At 38.2% G+C, this 18446-nt stretch overlaps 1 protein-coding gene across 2 annotated transcripts; it reads left to right on the plus strand.

Moving 5' to 3' along the window:
- Positions 1 to 1335: 1335 nt before the first annotated feature.
- LOC137751193 (solute carrier family 7 member 12-like) lies at positions 1336 to 16548 on the plus strand. 2 transcript variants are annotated; one of them, XM_068525652.1, is made up of 4 exons: positions 1336 to 2081; positions 8997 to 9128; positions 12457 to 12818; positions 15713 to 16548. In XM_068525652.1, the coding sequence occupies exons 1-4, from the start codon at positions 1415 to 1417 to the stop codon at positions 15998 to 16000; spliced, it is 1449 nt and encodes a 482-aa protein (XP_068381753.1). In that variant the 5' UTR covers positions 1336 to 1414; the 3' UTR covers positions 16001 to 16548. The 2 variants fall into 2 exon arrangements, with proteins under 2 accessions (XP_068381753.1, XP_068381754.1); XM_068525653.1 differs by lacking the exon at positions 8997 to 9128.
- Positions 16549 to 18446: the final 1898 nt, after the last annotated feature.

The following is an 18446-nucleotide window of genomic DNA, read 5'->3' on the forward strand; positions in this document are numbered from 1 at the left end:
TGTCTATTTGAAAAAATAAGAAATATAGCAAAGCAGTAAGGGTTTAAGCAGTCAAAATCCTGAAGAAAAAAGAAAACTGGAGAAGTGAGCCTGACATTCAGCATCACTTCTCCCCTAGAAGCATTTGGCAATATGTAACTGGTGAATCAGAAGATACATCAAAATAAAAGACCTAGACAGAAACATGGAGAAAGAAGTAAAAGATGGAAATACAGAAAGCAGAGTAAACGTGTATAATATGGGCACAAGTCTAATATACTTCTGGGATATAATTTCACATCCATCAGATCAGCAAAAACGTTAAGTCTGACAATACTAAATGTTGACAAAGCTGTGAAATTTGGAATCATCTAATAAAACAGCAGAACCCTGTGAACTAGCAATTCCTTTCCTATGAATATCCTAAACTCAAATATGGATTAAAGAAGAAATTGTAAAAAATGTTCATGCAGCATTGAATTTAATAGTGAAAAAAGGTCATCAAAAGGCAGATAGATACATTCATAAATAGAAACTGTAAAGGCACCTTCATTCTTCCAGTTGCCAGGCCCACATACCTTGGTCAATCTTATTCCTTTCAATCTCTCATAACCCCACATCTAAATCATCAGCAAATTCTATAGGGTCTACTTTAAAAATATACCAAGAGTCCAATCACTTCAAACCTCCAATGCCAGCATTCTTGTCCCTAAGCTTAAATACTTGCTAGTTCTATGTACGTGGAGTGGTCCATCCCCAGCTCCTTTCCTTTTTTTTTCTTTTTTCTTTTTTCCCCAGCTCCTTTTCTTGTGTGCAGCTCTAATTCCAGAACTACAAGTAATACAATAAATAATCCAGACAGCCATCTACTGCATGCTTAGGAACATCCTTGGATCAGGAATCAGTAAATAGAAACCCCAGCAACCTCATTTATCTCCAACAGCAGTAAGTTCAATTCAGGGTAAAATTTTCCTCAAGAGTACCTGTGGTTGAGATATAATTCACATACCATACGACTCCCCCATTTAGAAATGGTTTTTGTATATTACAACTTTTTAAAACTTGTGGCAAAATACATATAACACAAAATTTGTCACTTTGACCATTTTTAAGCGTACAATTCAGTGGCATTAGTCATATTCACAATGTTGTGCAGCCATCACCGGGCATATTTGAATTTTTGAATAATTAACATGAGAAACATTTTAACTCTGGCCTTAAAAGAGTTCACAGAATCTTAGAACAATTCACAAGTTAATCATTTTCAAAACCAAGTTAACAGCAGTAATAAAATGCTTATGTAAGGACAATGGTTAAATCAAGAAAGCACGTTGCAGAAGAATCATGGGGGGAATGTATAAGAGTTAGCAATCCACATGAAATTTTAAAATTATTTTTCAGGATTAAAAAAAAAAAACAGGAAAAAGGCAAAAGCATGCAACTCCTGAGGGCAATAGGATTCTTCCGTGGAAACATTTTAATATTTAGTGCCACAATAGGGGCAGGAATCTTTGTGTCTCCTAAAGGGGTATTAAAATATTCCTCACTGAATGTAGCTGTCTCCCTGAGTATTTGGGCTGCTTGTGCTGTGCTGACTTTGATCTCCGCTCTCAGTCACGCAGAGCTGGGGACAACATTCCCTAGAAGTGGAGCACAGTATTATTTCCTCAAAAGATCTCTTGGATCCTCTGTTGCTTTCCTCAGTCTTTGGATCAAACTTTTTACTCATCCCTTAAGACTAGCTACTGAAACCTTGTTATTATCTACCTATACAATTCAGCCTTTCTATGCCGGGTGCCCAGCTCCAGAGCTACCAAAGAAGTGTCTAGCTTTGGCTATTCTGTGGTCTTTGGGACTTCTAAATACTCGAGGGGTGCAAACAGTGGCTTGGTTTCAAACTATCAGTACTGTGGCAAAGATGACTGTCCTCTGCTTCATTTCCCTCACTGGGATTGTACTGTTAGGGATTGGGAAAAAAGAGAACGTGGCCAGGTTTGAGAACGCTTTCGACGCTGAACTTCCTAAAGTCTCACAGATTGCAGAAGCCTTCCTACAAGGATTGTTTGCATATTCTGGCACGTCAATCCTGAACAGCATAGCAGGTAAATCTTTTTCTGAAATATTTTTGTCGCAGGCATAAAGTTTTGTCTACAAGTCTGTGGAGAAAGATATATCTGATTTGTTTATTTGCAAGGAATTGAATTAAATCTGTTCTGCATGCTCTACATGTATGTAGTTTAATCATCAAGACTTGGTAGATACTTATCTATATAACATACACAGAATTTAGTGTTTTTCAGGTCATTCACCTATCACAAACTTGGGAATTTTATAAAGTTTTCAAGAGAAAATTAAGACCACTCTCAGATTTTACCGTACTTTATTCTAACAATTTTTCAAGACATTTTGAGTTAAAAATCAATTATATAAGAAATATATTAACATAATCCATTTGCAAAAAAATAAAGCTATCACAGATTTTATATATCTCCTACCACATTGGTAAAATGTCACATCCTAATTTTGATTCCACAATATATCTTAGAGAAATTTCCATATTAGTTCTTAGTCATCTGACACATTCTTTTAACTGCTGCATAATATTCCTTAGAATGGCTTTACTGCACTTTCACATTAGTGGTATTTAAAATGCTTCCCATTTTTTACAATTTCAAGGACTGGTATAATATCCATACTTCCCTGCTTATATGCACTGTTGTTTCTGCAGGGTAATGCTGCCCCCTCTGATGTCATGGTACCAAATGAATTTGGTAATAGTTGCATAGCTCTCTAGAGTAAACAAAAGAAATAAATAGAAAACAATTCACTGTATTTCTTTTTCGTTTTAAAATTATAGGAATATTAAATTTTAAGGAATATATTAAATATTGAAGTTATATAAAACTTCCAAACAAAATCTTTGCAAAAATTTTAATAAGAAACTGGAGTTTGTTCCACTAAATATAACGTTGCTATAGATTTTGTGTTTGAAATGTCCTTAATACTTTATCAAAACTTTTAATGATGCTTTCTTCAAATTCTAAATTCTTGAATTATTGAATTTTTTTTATGTTCCCCGGTCAATGAGACACTTTGCTCACTCATGTAGATTACTAAAAATTTAACAGTTGATATGATTTTTAAGTACTTTAGCATTTTCCTTTTTTAATTGACAAATGTAACATTGAAATTTCTTGCAATAAAATTAACGAATTTTAAAATATCAAGGCTTTTCAAATAAGACTTTAATTTACCTAGCACAAATTAATTATGCCAGCAGTCACCTTGCTGCCAGTTTGGCCATTAAAAGGCACATAAGTTATAAGGTGAAAATATTGGATATATATGGAGGCAGAGTTTCACAGGTCACTGCTTTTGGAACTGCATCCTCCAGGGGTCACCTAGTCAGTGGGCAGTGGTGGGTTTTGCAAAAATAAATACCCAGATGTTAGTGCATCCCTTGGCTAAAGTAAAGCATTGCACTAGAGCAAGCACAGGTGTTCTTGATAGTGATCATTACCTAAAGACACAGCACAATGCAGCTTTAGACCCAATTCTGTTTGAAGCACCCATCTCATTCTCCTCCTACTCCTTGGTTTGATTTGTTATCAAACAAGTTAAACCTTGAATTAAGGACAAGAATCCCATAACTGGAACTGATAGAGAAATGTAACTTCAGATCAATAGGGTTGTGTTTGAAATGTCTAGTGAAATTTTCTGGATCTGCAGACTATTAGAACAGAAGGTCGAATGTGATGAGTACAGTAACATGGCCAGAACTTGTGGCTAATTGAATGGGGCTGGCTATCAGAACCAGCACTTCATTAACTTACCAAATTTAGAGATCTGGCTTCTTCCGTCTCAAAATAGGGTGATCCTGGCTAGAAAGAACTATCTCCCTCAAGTTTGGTTCTCCGAGTTCCTGAGCTGTCATATTCCTGACCAGTTGTAAACAGAATAGATAGCTTGTGTCTAGATTCTTATGCCAGGGCCTCCCAAAGGGATAACACTGCATCCCAAGCACCACTATACATCCTTTATATTTACCTCTGAAATAAGGAATTATATTAGGTCTCAAAGCCATCAGTGCATCCATCTCAGTAGCAGGTCTGCCAATATTCAAAGGAGTCTCTATTGACATAGAGAACTGTTGGGACTCGAGTTCTATCCACTCAATTACAAAAGGACAAAAGGCCACAGCTTCCATAACATGACTTGTGTGACTTTTGCAAGGAACAATCAGACAAGATACCATGGTATGCTGTTTAGAAAATCAGCATCACACAAAGCACGTTAATATTGTGAGCAGTTTAAAGATACCCTCAGATTTAATAATCTGCCTAGAATTCCCATTGTTAGTGAAGGGAATTTAGGAGGAGAAATAGAGATATACAGTATTGGCTGACCCTTAGAGGAAGTTGCATTAATAATGGCTCCACCCACTTAGATTTGCATCCACTCCTCTGCCAAAGTCCTGAAAGCAGACTTGAAAAGGGTAGTTCCCCAGCTCTATGCACAAGGTGGCCCAGAACAAGTGGTGACTTGTAGCCGGAGCAATACCCTGATTGGCTTCCTGTTAGAAGAACTTTTCAGAGACAGAATATACATGAATACTTGGAAACCCTCCTCCTGACACTTAGCATGTTGCAATATACAGTAGTCCCCCCTTATCCACAGGGGATATGTTCCAAGACGCCCAATGGATGCCTGAAACCATGGATAGGACTGAACCCTGTATATACGACGTTTTTTCTTATATTAAGGGATCAGGACGGTAGCATATACAGCGTGGATCCTAGAAAAAGGGATGATTCTCGTCCTGGGCAGGACAAGCAGGATGGCATGAGATTTCATCACAATACTCAGAACAGCAAGCAATTTAAACTTTATGAATTGTTTACTTCTGGAATGTTCTATTTAATATTTTCAGACCACGGTTAACCGCAGGTAAATGAAACCATGGAAAGTGAAACTGCAGATGTGGGGTGGGGGGAGGGGTACTGTATCTCAGTTTCAGGGGGTAAAAAAGGACTTCTTGAGAACTGGTGAGCATGAAGCACCCATTCTCTTAAGTTGCTGCAAGATGGAAATCTATGACAGACTTCATTCACCCTCAAGAAATCCAGCTTAGTCCTCCGGAAACTAAAGTTGTGCACACATGGGAGAGAAAAAAAGGCTCATTAGACAAAACTTTCCCCTGTCTGTATGGGAGACCAAGCAGGAGAGTCTAAGCAGACAAGGCCCCCACCATAAGCTGCTCCTCTCCTATGGTTGGAGATCAGAGGCCCTGGTCTTAGTTTACACTGAAGACAAGAATACCGCAGGAAACACAAGCCACTGTTTTCCTAGACACACTTAAAATTTGGTAATACTCCCAGGTCCTAAGGATTTGACCAAAGTTGGGATCTGTTAGAGAGGATAAGGAATTTTCCACATTAAAAACAGCCAGGCTGAGCCAAGAGACAATATTCTCAAAGGACTCTTTATAAAGGATGTTGTTTTTTGAACAGTGGTGGGAAAAGAGTAGGATGAGGAAGAAATCGTTAAGCTGGCACAGGTTAAATTTTTCTTATCTTTTACTCTTCGCTTCTTAAAGAAAAAAAAAATCCATGTTAGATGTTAATGTGAGTTTTATAACTTTCCAAAGTTGGAGTTAAAATTATGAGTCAATTTTCTTATGGTATAAATTAAAAATCATAAGTTTTCATAAACCATTAATTTTAACTTATAAATAATGATATACATATATAAAACTAAAAATTTTACATAAAATTCACTTTTTCTTGTTTTTTAATAAGTGGTTGGTTACTAAATTGAACATATTAAATGTCACTAAAGAATATAACCTCACTCACAATTTATAAACTGTTTTAATTGTATGTTAAAATGTATTTAATTTTTAAGCACTTTAAATGTCTGACTTGCAAAGCCTTTCTAATCACTTATGTCCTGTAACACTAAAATATTGTCTTAAATATGATGAATTTTAAGTTCTCTTGTACACTTAAATACTGTTCATAAACAATGTCTCCTATACTTGCAACTTAAAATCGCACATCTGAAAATTCATTTACATTTAAAATTTAAGTAGCAAGGCTGTTCTTTCAGGTTATCTAACACGCCAGATTCTCATAAAAATTAGACACTGGCACAAATTGTGTAATTTAGCAGAAAATAAATGGTATCAAAGGTTTTCATTTACCTGATCATTACTGTATTTAAGTTGAAACAGTCCCATCTTATATTGGGTTTCCTAGAAGCAGAGCCTGAGGTGGGGATCCTTGTGCAAGCACTTTATTGAGGGCTTACTTCCAAGAGACAGCTGTGAGGAGTGAAGGAAACAGGACAAGGTGGCGGGGTGGGGGTGGAGCTGAACAAACGTGTGGTTTCAGCTGAAGTCTAGCCTCGGCCAGATCCTACAGAGCCGCACTGTCCAAGCTGGTAACCACCAGCCACATGTGGCTAGCGAGCATCTAAAATGTAGTTAGTCAAATTGAGGTGCTCCATAGGTGTAAAATACACACCAGAAATCAAAATCTTGAATGAGCAAAACAATGTCCAATAGCTCATTAATACTTTTTTATAAATGTTATATACTGCAATGATAACATTTTGGGTATCTGGGGATAAATATATATTAACAATTCCATTTCACTGGTTTTTCTTTTATGTAGCTACTAGAAAATTTAAAATTACATAAATGGCTCACAGTATATTTTTATTAGACAGTACTGCTAGAATAGGAATAATACGAAATGTTCCCAACTAGAGGCATTAGGGATGGGCTTTTGTACCTTTTATCGATGCGTCAATGACTGTGGGCTGCCTCTGAGGGGAGAATGTAAACTTCTAGATTTTTCTAAGCAAGGCAGCTTCCTCCCCTCCCTGCCAAATCACCCAAGGACTGAGGGCAATTCTCAGGAGAAGGGTTAAGCTACGGGGAACTAGCAGCCATTATTCACAGAAGCTGGAGGAGAGGAGAACCTGCCAGTCAAGTTGTAAAGTCATTTACCCACACAGGGGATCAGGGTCACTATCTCAGGTGATTGAAGCTGCTGGGTGGACCATCCCAGCTTACACAGTTACTTACACTTCCCAGATTCAAGATAAGACATGTGATCTGAGCACTTGATGCTTCAAGTCACATATGCACAGGCTGGTTCTGTCACACCGTTGCTATAGTAATAGGGGACCCGAAGACCTCACAATTCAGCTGACATTGATTTTATATCAATATCGCCTGATTTCTTTCCGATCGGAATTTGGATGGACAGACTGTCTCGCTTCTACACGGCTTACGACAAATTTCCTTCACTGCTTGAGTAGAGTCAAACAATCTCTTGACTGCCTGATGGACTCTAAATTGTTTTCCTCTTATTACTTTATTCATGACCCATAAGATCCTGAATTCCATTCACACCTTTCTTACTTATGATGACCCAGTAGTCATTTTAATACAGTAAATTTGCCTAGGTAGGAAAAGGTTGCTTGGGAGAGTAAGGATGAGAAAGGAACTTCCTCAGAGGTCAGTTTGCTTGAGGGAAAGAGATGATGAGAGAACCGTTACTTCTGAAATAAGGAAGAAATTACGTATCTCAGATGGGATGAAGAGACATGCTACATACCAAACAGTCTTTTTTTTAAACGATTGTACATTTTTTATTTGTACAAATCTGTGGGCTGGCAATCTTTGTTGCCAACTGCAAAACCTGTTTCCCAAGGTCCAACAGCTAGTGAGGGTCACAGCCAGGTTAGAACCCCAGACCATTTAGGTCCAGGCCTATGCTCTTAACCACTCCCCTGAACTTCCTTTTTAAGAAAAACAGTATGATGTTTAGGAATTTTGAGATAATAGGTCAATTTTAGGAATTCACTGTTGATGCAATGTCTCCTCTCCTGAGGTAAGGTCCCTACAATTGACAGAAACTGACCGAAAGGCCCCTACAATTGACAGAAACTGACCCAAACATTGTTGGGTGCCTTGAGCTCATCCCTGCTTTTGGTTTAAAAACTTTATTATGTATTGGAGCTCAAAGATTTTCCCAACTGAGGAAGTCTATGCAAGAGGGTGGGAGTAAGTGTCAAAAAGAACTCTGCACCTTCTGTCCAAGAAATCCATCACCTCAAGGTCAAAGAGATCTAGCTACATGAAGGCTGGAGGGTGCAGTGGTTACCGTCTGGTGTCAGACCAAACTTGGTTAAAATCCTGCCCTCACCACATATTTGCTGTGTGACCTTGGGCAAGTCTCTTAACCCCTCTGAGTCCCTGCAGTTTCCTCTGTATTTGAAATGTAGACAAAGCACAGTATGCCCTTGATGCTATCGTGAGTATTCAATACTACACTTTGGAAGCCTCTGTGACAGAGCAAGACATAGATGCGCTCACAAAAGGCTGCCATGGCATGGGGGAGGGGGGGTCTGTTTTCCTTTTGCACCAACTGTTTCCTTTGCATAGAAGGCTACCCACTGAGATCTTCCCATAGTTCCCTCCCTCACTTCTTTTAGGTCTTCCCTCAAATGTCATTTCTCGGCTACCTTATTTAATGCAAACTTCCTCCCCCCACTCTGCTCTCATCCCTGTTTATTTCTTTCTCTTTTTTTATTGAGGTATAGTTGATTTACAACATTATATAAGTTTCAGGTGTACAACATAGTGATTCACAGGTTTTAAAGGTTATAGTCTATTTATAGTTATCATAAAATATTGGCTATGTACTATGCACTGTACAATATACCCTTGTAGCTTATCATTTTATACATAGTAGCTTGTATTACATAGTCTTTTCCATCACTGTAAATCCATAATCATGAAATAGTTGGAATAATTGGATTTTTAGTATAAGATGGTGAGAAATCCAAGCTTTCAGGCAAAACTTGCAAAGGAGTAGAATCAGTCAAGCAGATGAGGAAACAACAGACACATGATTAATACTTTCTCATCCTTTTCATTACAAAGAAGTCTTCAAAAGTCTCATAATAATATGACCTTTTCTGATGAGTGTATTTGTGTTTTTTAGGAGAGATAAAAAATCCTGGTGAAAATATTCCCAAATCTCTGATTACTGTCCTTCCCATGGTGGCTGTGATTTACTTACTGGCTAATGTATCCTACCTGGCAGTTTTGACTCCCAGGGAAATCATCTCTGCAGGTATGAATGTGTCTAGACAAAGAGGAAATAGTCACTACTACCTCCTCTGAATAAACAGGGACTCCTATATACTGCTATTTTTTCGATACACCCATAAGAGTGTAAATGTGATGTGGTCCTGCTTTGGTTTTCACAAGAAAGGAAAAATAATCATCTAAACAATCTATTAAAAAAATGAGCACATGCTGAAGACTAAGGTCGAAGGGTAGAAGAATGTGAAGAAGCAAGAACTGAAAAGAGAATGAGGAGGAAGAAGAGGTGGAGGAGAGACATGGAGGAGAAAGAGGAAAGAGGTGAGGAGAAACAGGAGCAAGCAAGGCAAGAAGGCAAAGAAGAAACACTTTGTTAGAAGATGTTCCACCCTTAAAGGTGCACCCAGATACCTGCCCTCAAAATAGTTGTTTGGAACAAGCAGTACCATCTTCATGATCTTCATTTTTCAGATGAGGAAACTGTAGGGAGGGAAGTTAAATAATGAACAGCATTGATAAGATTCAAAAATAGGTCTCAGTCATGCTCTTCTAATGATAAAAGATTACTTCTTGTTCAGGTTATTGCTAGTAATGGATTGTAAATGTGGACAGCAATTTGCTACCGTCAAAGGTCAGCAATCTGACCTTCAAAAATATATTCTTCCCAATTCCATCAAGCATGGTGCTCAAAGTTACACAGCTAGTAATTGAAAAAGACAGACTGAAATCCAGGTTGTTTGACTCCAAGACCTGTGTTCTCAACCACCATACTAAAATGCCTCAACACAAGCAGACCAAATCAAAGCATAACCACCACTAATAGGGCCTATTAGCAAAGCAAGCAATAGTATGAATATTTATTAATATATATCAGATGATGAATTTTATTAATACATATAATCATATAACATACACATGACTAAATGGAGATACAACAAAAAGTTAATAGTAAATGGCGCCATCTGAATGATAATCTTGCAAGATATCTTTTATTTCCTTTTTTATACTGTTCATATTTTCCACAATTAGCATGTTGTACTTATGATCAGAAAAAAATCATTTTAATACCAAATAATTATATTTCCACGGAATCAAGTGATGAATTTTTAGGACACCACTGGGTCTTTTATAAAAAATGTTAAATTATGTTTACTTTACTTTAAAAAGGCAGAGTAGTATGTGAAATATATTAGAAAAATTCTACAAAATTTTAATTTTTAAAAAATAGTTACTCCTGAAAGAAGAGAAGTTTGGTTATCTAGAAAATTCATTTGTTGAGAACAACTAACTCTTCAAATATTCTGGATAGAGGTCAAATAATACATCAACAAAAACATAGACTCCAAAAATATTGTATATACAGATAGGCACAGGGGTCTATGAACACGTATCGGGTGTGTGGTTTTGGAGGGGCTGACTGTGTCACTCCAGTAACTAGAATTCCCCTGTAAGGGATGTGTTTTCAAGGCCAGAGGTCACAAAGAGGATCAGTCTAGTAAGCCGCATCACTGAACTGGAGTTCTGCTCTATCATCTGCATTCAAAGCCTTTACAAAAATAAGAAGCTTTGAAGGTCATTTTTTAAAAAACCTATATTTGGGCTTCCCTGGTGGCGCAGTGGTTGAGAGTCTGCCTGCCGGTGCAGGGGACACGGGTTCGAGCCCTGGTCTGGGAAGATCCCACATGCCACGGAGCAACTAGGCCCGTGAGCCGCAACTACTGAGCCAGCGCATCTGGAGCTTGTGCTCCGCAACAAGAGAGGCCGCGATAGTGAGAGGCTTGCGCACCGCGATGAAGAGTGGCCCCCACTTGCCGCAACTAGAGAAAGCCCTTGCACAGAAACGAAGACCCAACACAGCCAAAAATAAATAAATAAATAAATAGATAATAAAAATAAAGGAATTCCTTTTTAAAAAAAAAACCTATATTTTACATGGTTCCAAAAGTCAAAAGGTGTATTTATGCATCTTCTCTGAGACTAGTATAAAAATGTTATGTTGATTCGAAAAGAAAAAGAGAAATATCAATTTCTAAAAGTAAAAAGAAACACGTTACTTCCCACAGTTTGGTCTCACAGGAATACAGTAACACACTAAAGGAGATTTTTTTTTTTAATCATTAGCACCTTTAATTAATTAATTTTTTTTTTTTTTTTTTTTGGGGCTGTGTTGGGTCTTCGTTTCTGTGCGAGGGCTTCCTCTAGCTGCAGTAAGCGGGGGCCACTCTTCATCATGGTGCACGGGCCTCTCACTATCACAGCCACTCTTGTTGCGGGGCATGGGCTCCAGACGCGCAGGCTCAGTAGTTGTGGCTCACGGGCCCAGTTGCTCCGTGGCATGTGGGATCTTCCCAGACCAGGGCTCGAACCCCTGTCCCCTGCATTAGCAGGCAGATTCTCAACCACTGCGCCACCAGGGAAGCCCTAAAGGAGATTTTTTTAACTATTAAAATGAGGGGGAGAACTATAATTTGCCTTTCACCCTACTTCCAAACCAGGCAGCAAGTTCTGTAAAGACCCACCTCACTAACATCTCTCTCTTTGGGTGTTCCCTCCTCTTCTTTCCCCCACTCAGTGCCCAGGCCCTTATTTTTCTTACTTCATTTACAGCAATAACCTCCTAATTTATACGCTCACCTCTAACTTCCTCCTTCCAATCCAGCCTCCACTCAGTCTCTAGAGATGACTCTATAAAACGCAAATCTAATCCTGTCATCTCCCTGCTTAAATATTCCACCATCTTGTTTTCTTGCATCTCCTCCCAATCTCACTCTCACAGCTGCTGCAACCACCACCCCATCAGCCCATCACCACCTCCTTCAGACCAACTATCAACTCCTAACCTGACCATGGCAGGTCCTACAAGATCTGATTCAAGCCTAACTTTCTATCCTCATCTCCTGCCTTCTCTTGCACAGACACACACCCTCACCACACGTCAGTCTTTCTAAACAACTTATCATTTACAGAATAGATATTATTCTCTCTACCTCCCCAGCAATGCCATCTCACCAGCCCCAGCCTGACTGCCTATCTCATACTTGATGTCACACTGGTAAGATTGATTCCAGATATATTGCCCATTTTGCACCCATGAATACATCATAGATATCATGTAAAGCAAGTCCAAGGCAGATTGAAATGCAGTGGCAAATCACCCCTTCCAATGCATTCTCTGGCCAAAACAGACCACAAGGCCAGACCGTATTCAAGAATAAGTAAAGAGACTCCCTTTCTTGGAAGGAGCTGCAAAATCATATTACAAAGGGTATGGTTGAGGAGAAAGTGAAGAATTATTGCCATAGTTTCAATCAAGCAAAGGGACTGACGTTTTTGAAATTTTTCTAAAATTTTCATAGATGCTGTTGCTGTCACCTGGACGGACAAAATAATCCCTTCCATGCAATGGGTCATTTCTTTTGGAATTTCAACTTCAATATTTAGCAGCATGTGTTGTACAGTGCTTTCGGCATCAAGGATGATCTACACAGCAAGCCAAGAAGGACAACTGCCTTTGATCTTCTCGATGCTCAATAACCACTCGTGTCCAACCATGGCTGTCAGCCAGATAATCATCTTAACTTCAGTTGTTATTATAACCTCAGATTTGATCAATTTAATAAAATATTCAGGATTAGCAATATGGTTTTTAAGAGGGTTACATATGATAGGTTTACTTAAACTAAGGTACCAGGAGCCCAATCTACCTAGACCTTACAAGGTAAATCAAAATTAAATGATAATAATGAAATGAATGATGATAATGAAAATTATGATGATAATGAAAATTATGATGATAATGAAAATTAAAATGATAATATTAAACTTCTATTCTCTTTCTAGGAATATAATCTCTTATTCTATATGAGATGCTTCTAACCAGTCATGAGTCAAATTTATGAAACATCTGAACCAGACCTCCATTTCCCAGCTTACTGATGTGTAATTGACTGTATGGGCTGCCTTTGGTCTGATTTTTCTAGAGTAAAACGTCAAAACTGATTCTCCTCAAGGAAGACAGATGTTATCCTTTTTGTCATCTTTCAGGAGCTAGGCAGTAACACTTCTGAGGGGAGGGCTTTTTGCCCAGCTCAAAAGCATCTCCTCAGTCCATGAACAAATGAGGGTGATGTGGCATACTCTTCTTGTGTATGGCCTTGACAGGGTCTTTATTTTATACAGTAAGATGTTAATCTAAGCCTCAGTTTAGGTGATTACAAAAATTTTGAACCTGAACTTAACTCGCAAGATAGAATCACTATCCTCTAGGTAATGTCAGCAGGGCTACTGTAGGTTCCTAGAGTGTCTTCGTGCAAAATATAATAAAGCACCCCTCCCTCTAGGAAGCCCCAGCCCCGTGCCCAGGCACAGAGCCTGGTGAGCTAGATATCAGCCCCCTTTTGCCCCCTCAGATGGGTATGCTTGTATGAGTGTGAACTGCCTAAGCAACCATATGCAAAAGAAATAAAATCAGACTCTCATTTGAAAAGACCATTCTGACAATAGCGTAGAAAGTGAATTAGAAGGAGGGGTGAGCAGATTCAGGTCAAACAGCTGGCATAGATTTTCTTAGCTTTACCCCCATTTAACTCAGGAGAATCCTAGAGCTCAGAGATTAAGTAAATTACCCTAGATAAAAGGATCAGGGCTGGGATTTAAACCACACATTCTGATTTCAGAGACCAAATTTTTGTTATATTTACTGAAAAGATAGTGAGGAAATTTTTTATTCTATAAAGGATCCACTGAGGAAATTTTCTCTGATCTTAGCATCAGGAATACTTGGGCCTCTTCTAAACAACTGGTTTGCTTATGTCTTTTGGTGGCCTGCTTTCAAACTCTATATGGGGCATTGTGGCATGCATTTTGTGAGCCAAATTTATTGTTTATCCATGTTTCTTTATTTCCCTCATTTCTTTTTTTAATTTTCATTTATTTTGCCTTGGTATAAAATAAGCCATACCTTGCTATAATGTAAATCCTAAAAGTTTCCAAACAGTCTTTGTTTTATTCTTTAATCATGTTATAAATATAATCCAGTGGCCCATATAATTAAGATACTTCCTGGTTGTAGAGATTGTATGGAAAATAAAATTATAGTCCCATATTTCATGCCAGCGACCATAAAACCACTTGAGTGTGCTTGTTAAAAATCTGAATTCCCAGTCTCACCCCTGGAGGTTCTAATTTAGTAGGTCTTAGTTGGGCCTTAGGAATCTGTATATTTATCAATTATCTTGGAGATTCTTATGCAGAGAGGTCGATTGATCATATTTTAAGAAACACTAGCTTAGACAGTTTTGACTTTCTTCCCCCCCAAAAAATGGATCCCTCTTGGCCATGTCCCAAGTTGAAAAAGGTGAACAATAATATCTCGAATTTCAGTCATCCATTCATTCAACAAATATGCAGTGACTATCTGCTATATTTCAGGCACTCTGCTAGGCAGTTCAGAGAAATAAAGATGAATCTTTCCATCAAGAATCTTCTTAGCCTCATAGAAGAGTAAGAAATGTATACAAATCACTGTTATAAAGTTAATTAAGAAATGCCATTTGTTGAGCACATTTTACTGAAGTACACTGTATGCAATTCTGACAAAGATTTTAGGAGACCAGCATTAGATAAAAAACTCATTTTGCAAATGAGTCTAAGAGGACCCTTTTTTTTTGACACTCAGACTTTATATTTAAACCGTAATAACACACAACACACACATATTTCAGGAATATTTGATTAAAAACCTCTGAACATAATTATCCATTAGTACCCGCCGACCCACCGTGTCCTTCCTTCAGTTGTGGTAGGGGTGCGGGGCCCTGAGGGTCTCACTGTGCCGTGTTTGGGGTCCCTGTAGAACAGGCACTTGGGGAACCACCTTCTGGTTGTTCTCTGCAAATGGGTCTGAAGATCAGATTAATTAGGTAGACCAAAGTTATACTGCTAGTCAGTGTCACAAGCTCCCTGGAGAAGAAACTTTATCTGTCCTAAATACCTCTGTATCCTTAGCATGGCACATGCCACTAAGCAATTCAGTGAATATTTCTTGAAAGAATGAGCAATTAAAATAACAGAGATTGCATTTCTAACCAGACTTTTCTGATTCCAGTATTTCTGCTGTTTCTATTACTTGATGGTGCTGCCCTAAGAAAGACTGGCACATGCTCCCTTAAAGAAGCATTATAAACAAATATTTCAGTTATGACATTACTGGATTTTCAAATTCCCAAAACTAAGAATGCTTCAATGATTAATACTAGAATGACACAGATAATTTTTGATTATGTTTAAATGTATTTTTTCTATGCCTGAAAACGAAGCACTAATTTTAGTAAATAAATGACAATATCTGATGAATTGAGTAGGCATTCATGAAAACTATAGAATGAATAAAATACAATTCCACTTTTTTACAATCATTCAGTCTGCCATTGATTTACTTTCTGTAATGTAATACTGACCCTGTCCCTCTAAATATATTTGAAAATATATTTGTACTTTTCTTCCTGATGTTTGGAAACATTTGTTCCATAAGAAAGAGAATGTTCTTATGTTGTTCATAGAATCCTGAGGACAACGGCATCACTAATCTTAATATTTTTTTTTTACTTTCAGGTGCCTTTGCCATTTATATTTGGATGCATAGCTATATCTTTGTTTCTGATTTTGACGCCATTGATTCAGGCTCCTAAAATAGAGCATGTCTATGGACTTATCTTTATGTTCAGTGGACTCCTGTGTTACTGGATTCAAGTTCACCTTAATCAACATTCTGTCTGTTCTGTCAAAATCACTTGTTATTTACAATTACTGTTTAATGTTTCACCACCTGAAGACCATGATGAAGGTATTTCAACAGGAAAAAAAGACCTTAAAGAAATCTTTGTAAATAAGAAACTTTAAAATGTAAAATGTTTAATGAATGAATACATTCTTAAAGGTAACCTTTGCTTTAAAATATATACCCACAAACACAAAGCCTCTACCTCCTGCCCAACCCCCAGCTACACATATCAAACTCTTTACAATTCAAATTATTTTCCTTGTAATTGAAGCCTTAGTTCCATAGTGCCCAACATGTTTCTCACCACTTTCTTCTTGGTCGAAATTTTTAAATGCACGCGCGCGCACACACACACACACACACACACACAAAGCTTAAAAGGCATAATATGCCTTAGTCACTTAACTACTGCCTACTTCCATGTGTAAAAAATATTATAATGTTGTAAACCAGAAAATAATATAATGTATGTCAATTATATATCAATAAAATAAATAAACAAACAAGTAAACAAACAAAAAAAAGTCATTGCCAGGAAGATAAATTCATAGGTGCCTAGTGTATAGCAGATACTTAATATTTGCTGAATGAATGAATATAGATGCATCAGCAAAAATAAAGAAAATATTGTAAATCTGAATTTGATATTAATAAATACTATGCATTACTTTCTACTCACTGGTCTAAACTCTTCACAGTGATACCAATTAAAAGAACATATTTTACTTTCAGGTCTCTGTGTTTAGCCTTCATAAAGTGTGATATGCTAAATCATGGCCCTCAAAAATACATCCAGGTCAATTAAGTTCATATCTAGTAAGAGAAGTTTATCAAAATGTTTCCCAAATTTTGTGGAACCCTAAAACCAATACATTAACTGGCATTTAAAAGGGAATAAAAGAACATAAAGACACTAAAGTTTCTAAAGTCCAGTAATAATAATAATGACTTTATTTTGTTCCTGTAAAAATAAAAATAAACAAGGCATTATTTAAAAAAAAAAAGAAGGGAGAGAATGTCATGAAAACTTGTTTAAATACTTTGAAATCGGGGTGGGGAACTTATTGGATGTCCTGTCTAGTGTACCTTTCTTAGTTACTTGCACTTTTTAATGTCTTTAAGCTATGTTACAACCTAAGTTGTAGAATATTCATAATAATGCAAATGATCTTTGACAATAGAAATATAAGTGAGTTTTGTCTAGTGGATGCAATGATTACCATGGATACTGACCACTTTTACTTCTACTTGTAAATTTATTTCGACATTCTTGATTGCCTAAGTGTGCACATTGTTTGAAATCTCTTTTAAACTGGTTATAACATCTCACTGGTTCCCTCATTAAATAGTGAGTTAAAATTTTTTTAAATATATATATATGTATAAGGTTATATATATTTTTTAAATATTTAACTCATTTTATAGATATAGATATAGATGATAGATATAGATATAGATATTGATACTGATATAGATAGATATAGATCTCCAGGTCCTAATCCCTGGAACCTCTGAATCTTACTTTATATGGAAAAAGAGTTTTTACAGATGTGATTAAGGATCTTGAGATGAGGAGCATTTTACTGGATTATCTATGTAGGCCCTAAATGTAATCACAGATGTATTTATAAAAGAGAGATAGAGGGAGATTAGATACAGACAAAAGAGAAGGCAGGGGGAGACCTTCAAGATGGCGGGGGAGTGAGATGTGGAGATCACCTTCCTCCCCACAAATACATCAAAAATACATCTACATGTGGAACAACTCCTACAGAACACCTATTGAACGCTGGCAGAAGACCTCGGACCTCCCAAAAGGCAAGAAACTCCCCATGTACCTGGGTAGGGCAAAAGAAAAAAGAAAAAACAGAAACAAAAGAATAGGGACGGTACCTGCACCAGTGGGAGGGAGCTGTGAAGGAGGAAACGTTTCCACACACTAGGAAGCCCCTTCACTGGCGTAGACGGGGGTGGGAGGGGGTGGGCGGGGGAGGGAAGCTTTGGAGCCACGGAGCAGAGCACAGCAACAGGGGTGCAGAGGGCAAAGCGGAGAGATACCCGCACAGAGGATCGGGGACGACCAGCACTCGCCAGCCCGAGAGGCTTGTCTGCTCACCCGCCAGGGCGGGCGGGGCTGGGAACTGAGGCTCGGCTTCGGTCGGTCGGATTGCAGGGAGAGGACTGGGGTTGGCTGCATGAACACAGCCTGAAGGGGCTACTGTGCCACGGCTAGCCGGGAGGGAGTCCGGGAAAAAGTCTGGAACTGCTGAAGAGGCAAGAGATCATTGTTTCGGGGTGTGCGAGGAGAGGGGATTCCTTCCCCATGTGCCCACAGAAGGCAGAGCGCCACCTAAACGAGCTCTAGAGATGGGCGTGAGCTGTGGCTATCACCTCGGAACCAGAGACGGGCATGAAACGTTAATGCTGCTGCTGTAGCCACCAAGAATCCTGTGTTCAAGCACAGGTCACTGTCCACACCACCCTGCCACCCACCCGGAGCCTGTGCAGCCCGCCACTGCCAGGGACCCATGATCCAGGGACAACTTCCCTGGGAGAACACACTGC

The sequence above is a fragment of the Eschrichtius robustus genome, chromosome 17 (genome assembly GCF_028021215.1).
Source record: "Eschrichtius robustus isolate mEscRob2 chromosome 17, mEscRob2.pri, whole genome shotgun sequence".
Lineage (NCBI taxonomy): Eukaryota > Metazoa > Chordata > Mammalia > Artiodactyla > Eschrichtiidae > Eschrichtius > Eschrichtius robustus.

Excerpts from the sequence above, each read along its gene's own strand:
- LOC137751193 (XM_068525652.1), top strand. The coding sequence starts at position 1,415 with ATGCAACTCCTGAGGGCAATAGGATTCTTCCGTGGAAACATTTTAATA. Across the intron at positions 2,082-8,996 it reads AATCCTGAACAGCATAGCAG|GAGAGATAAAAAATCCTGGT; the intron begins GTAAATCTTTTT and ends TGTGTTTTTTAG. Across the intron at positions 9,129-12,456 it reads CAGGGAAATCATCTCTGCAG|ATGCTGTTGCTGTCACCTGG; the intron begins GTATGAATGTGT and ends AAATTTTCATAG.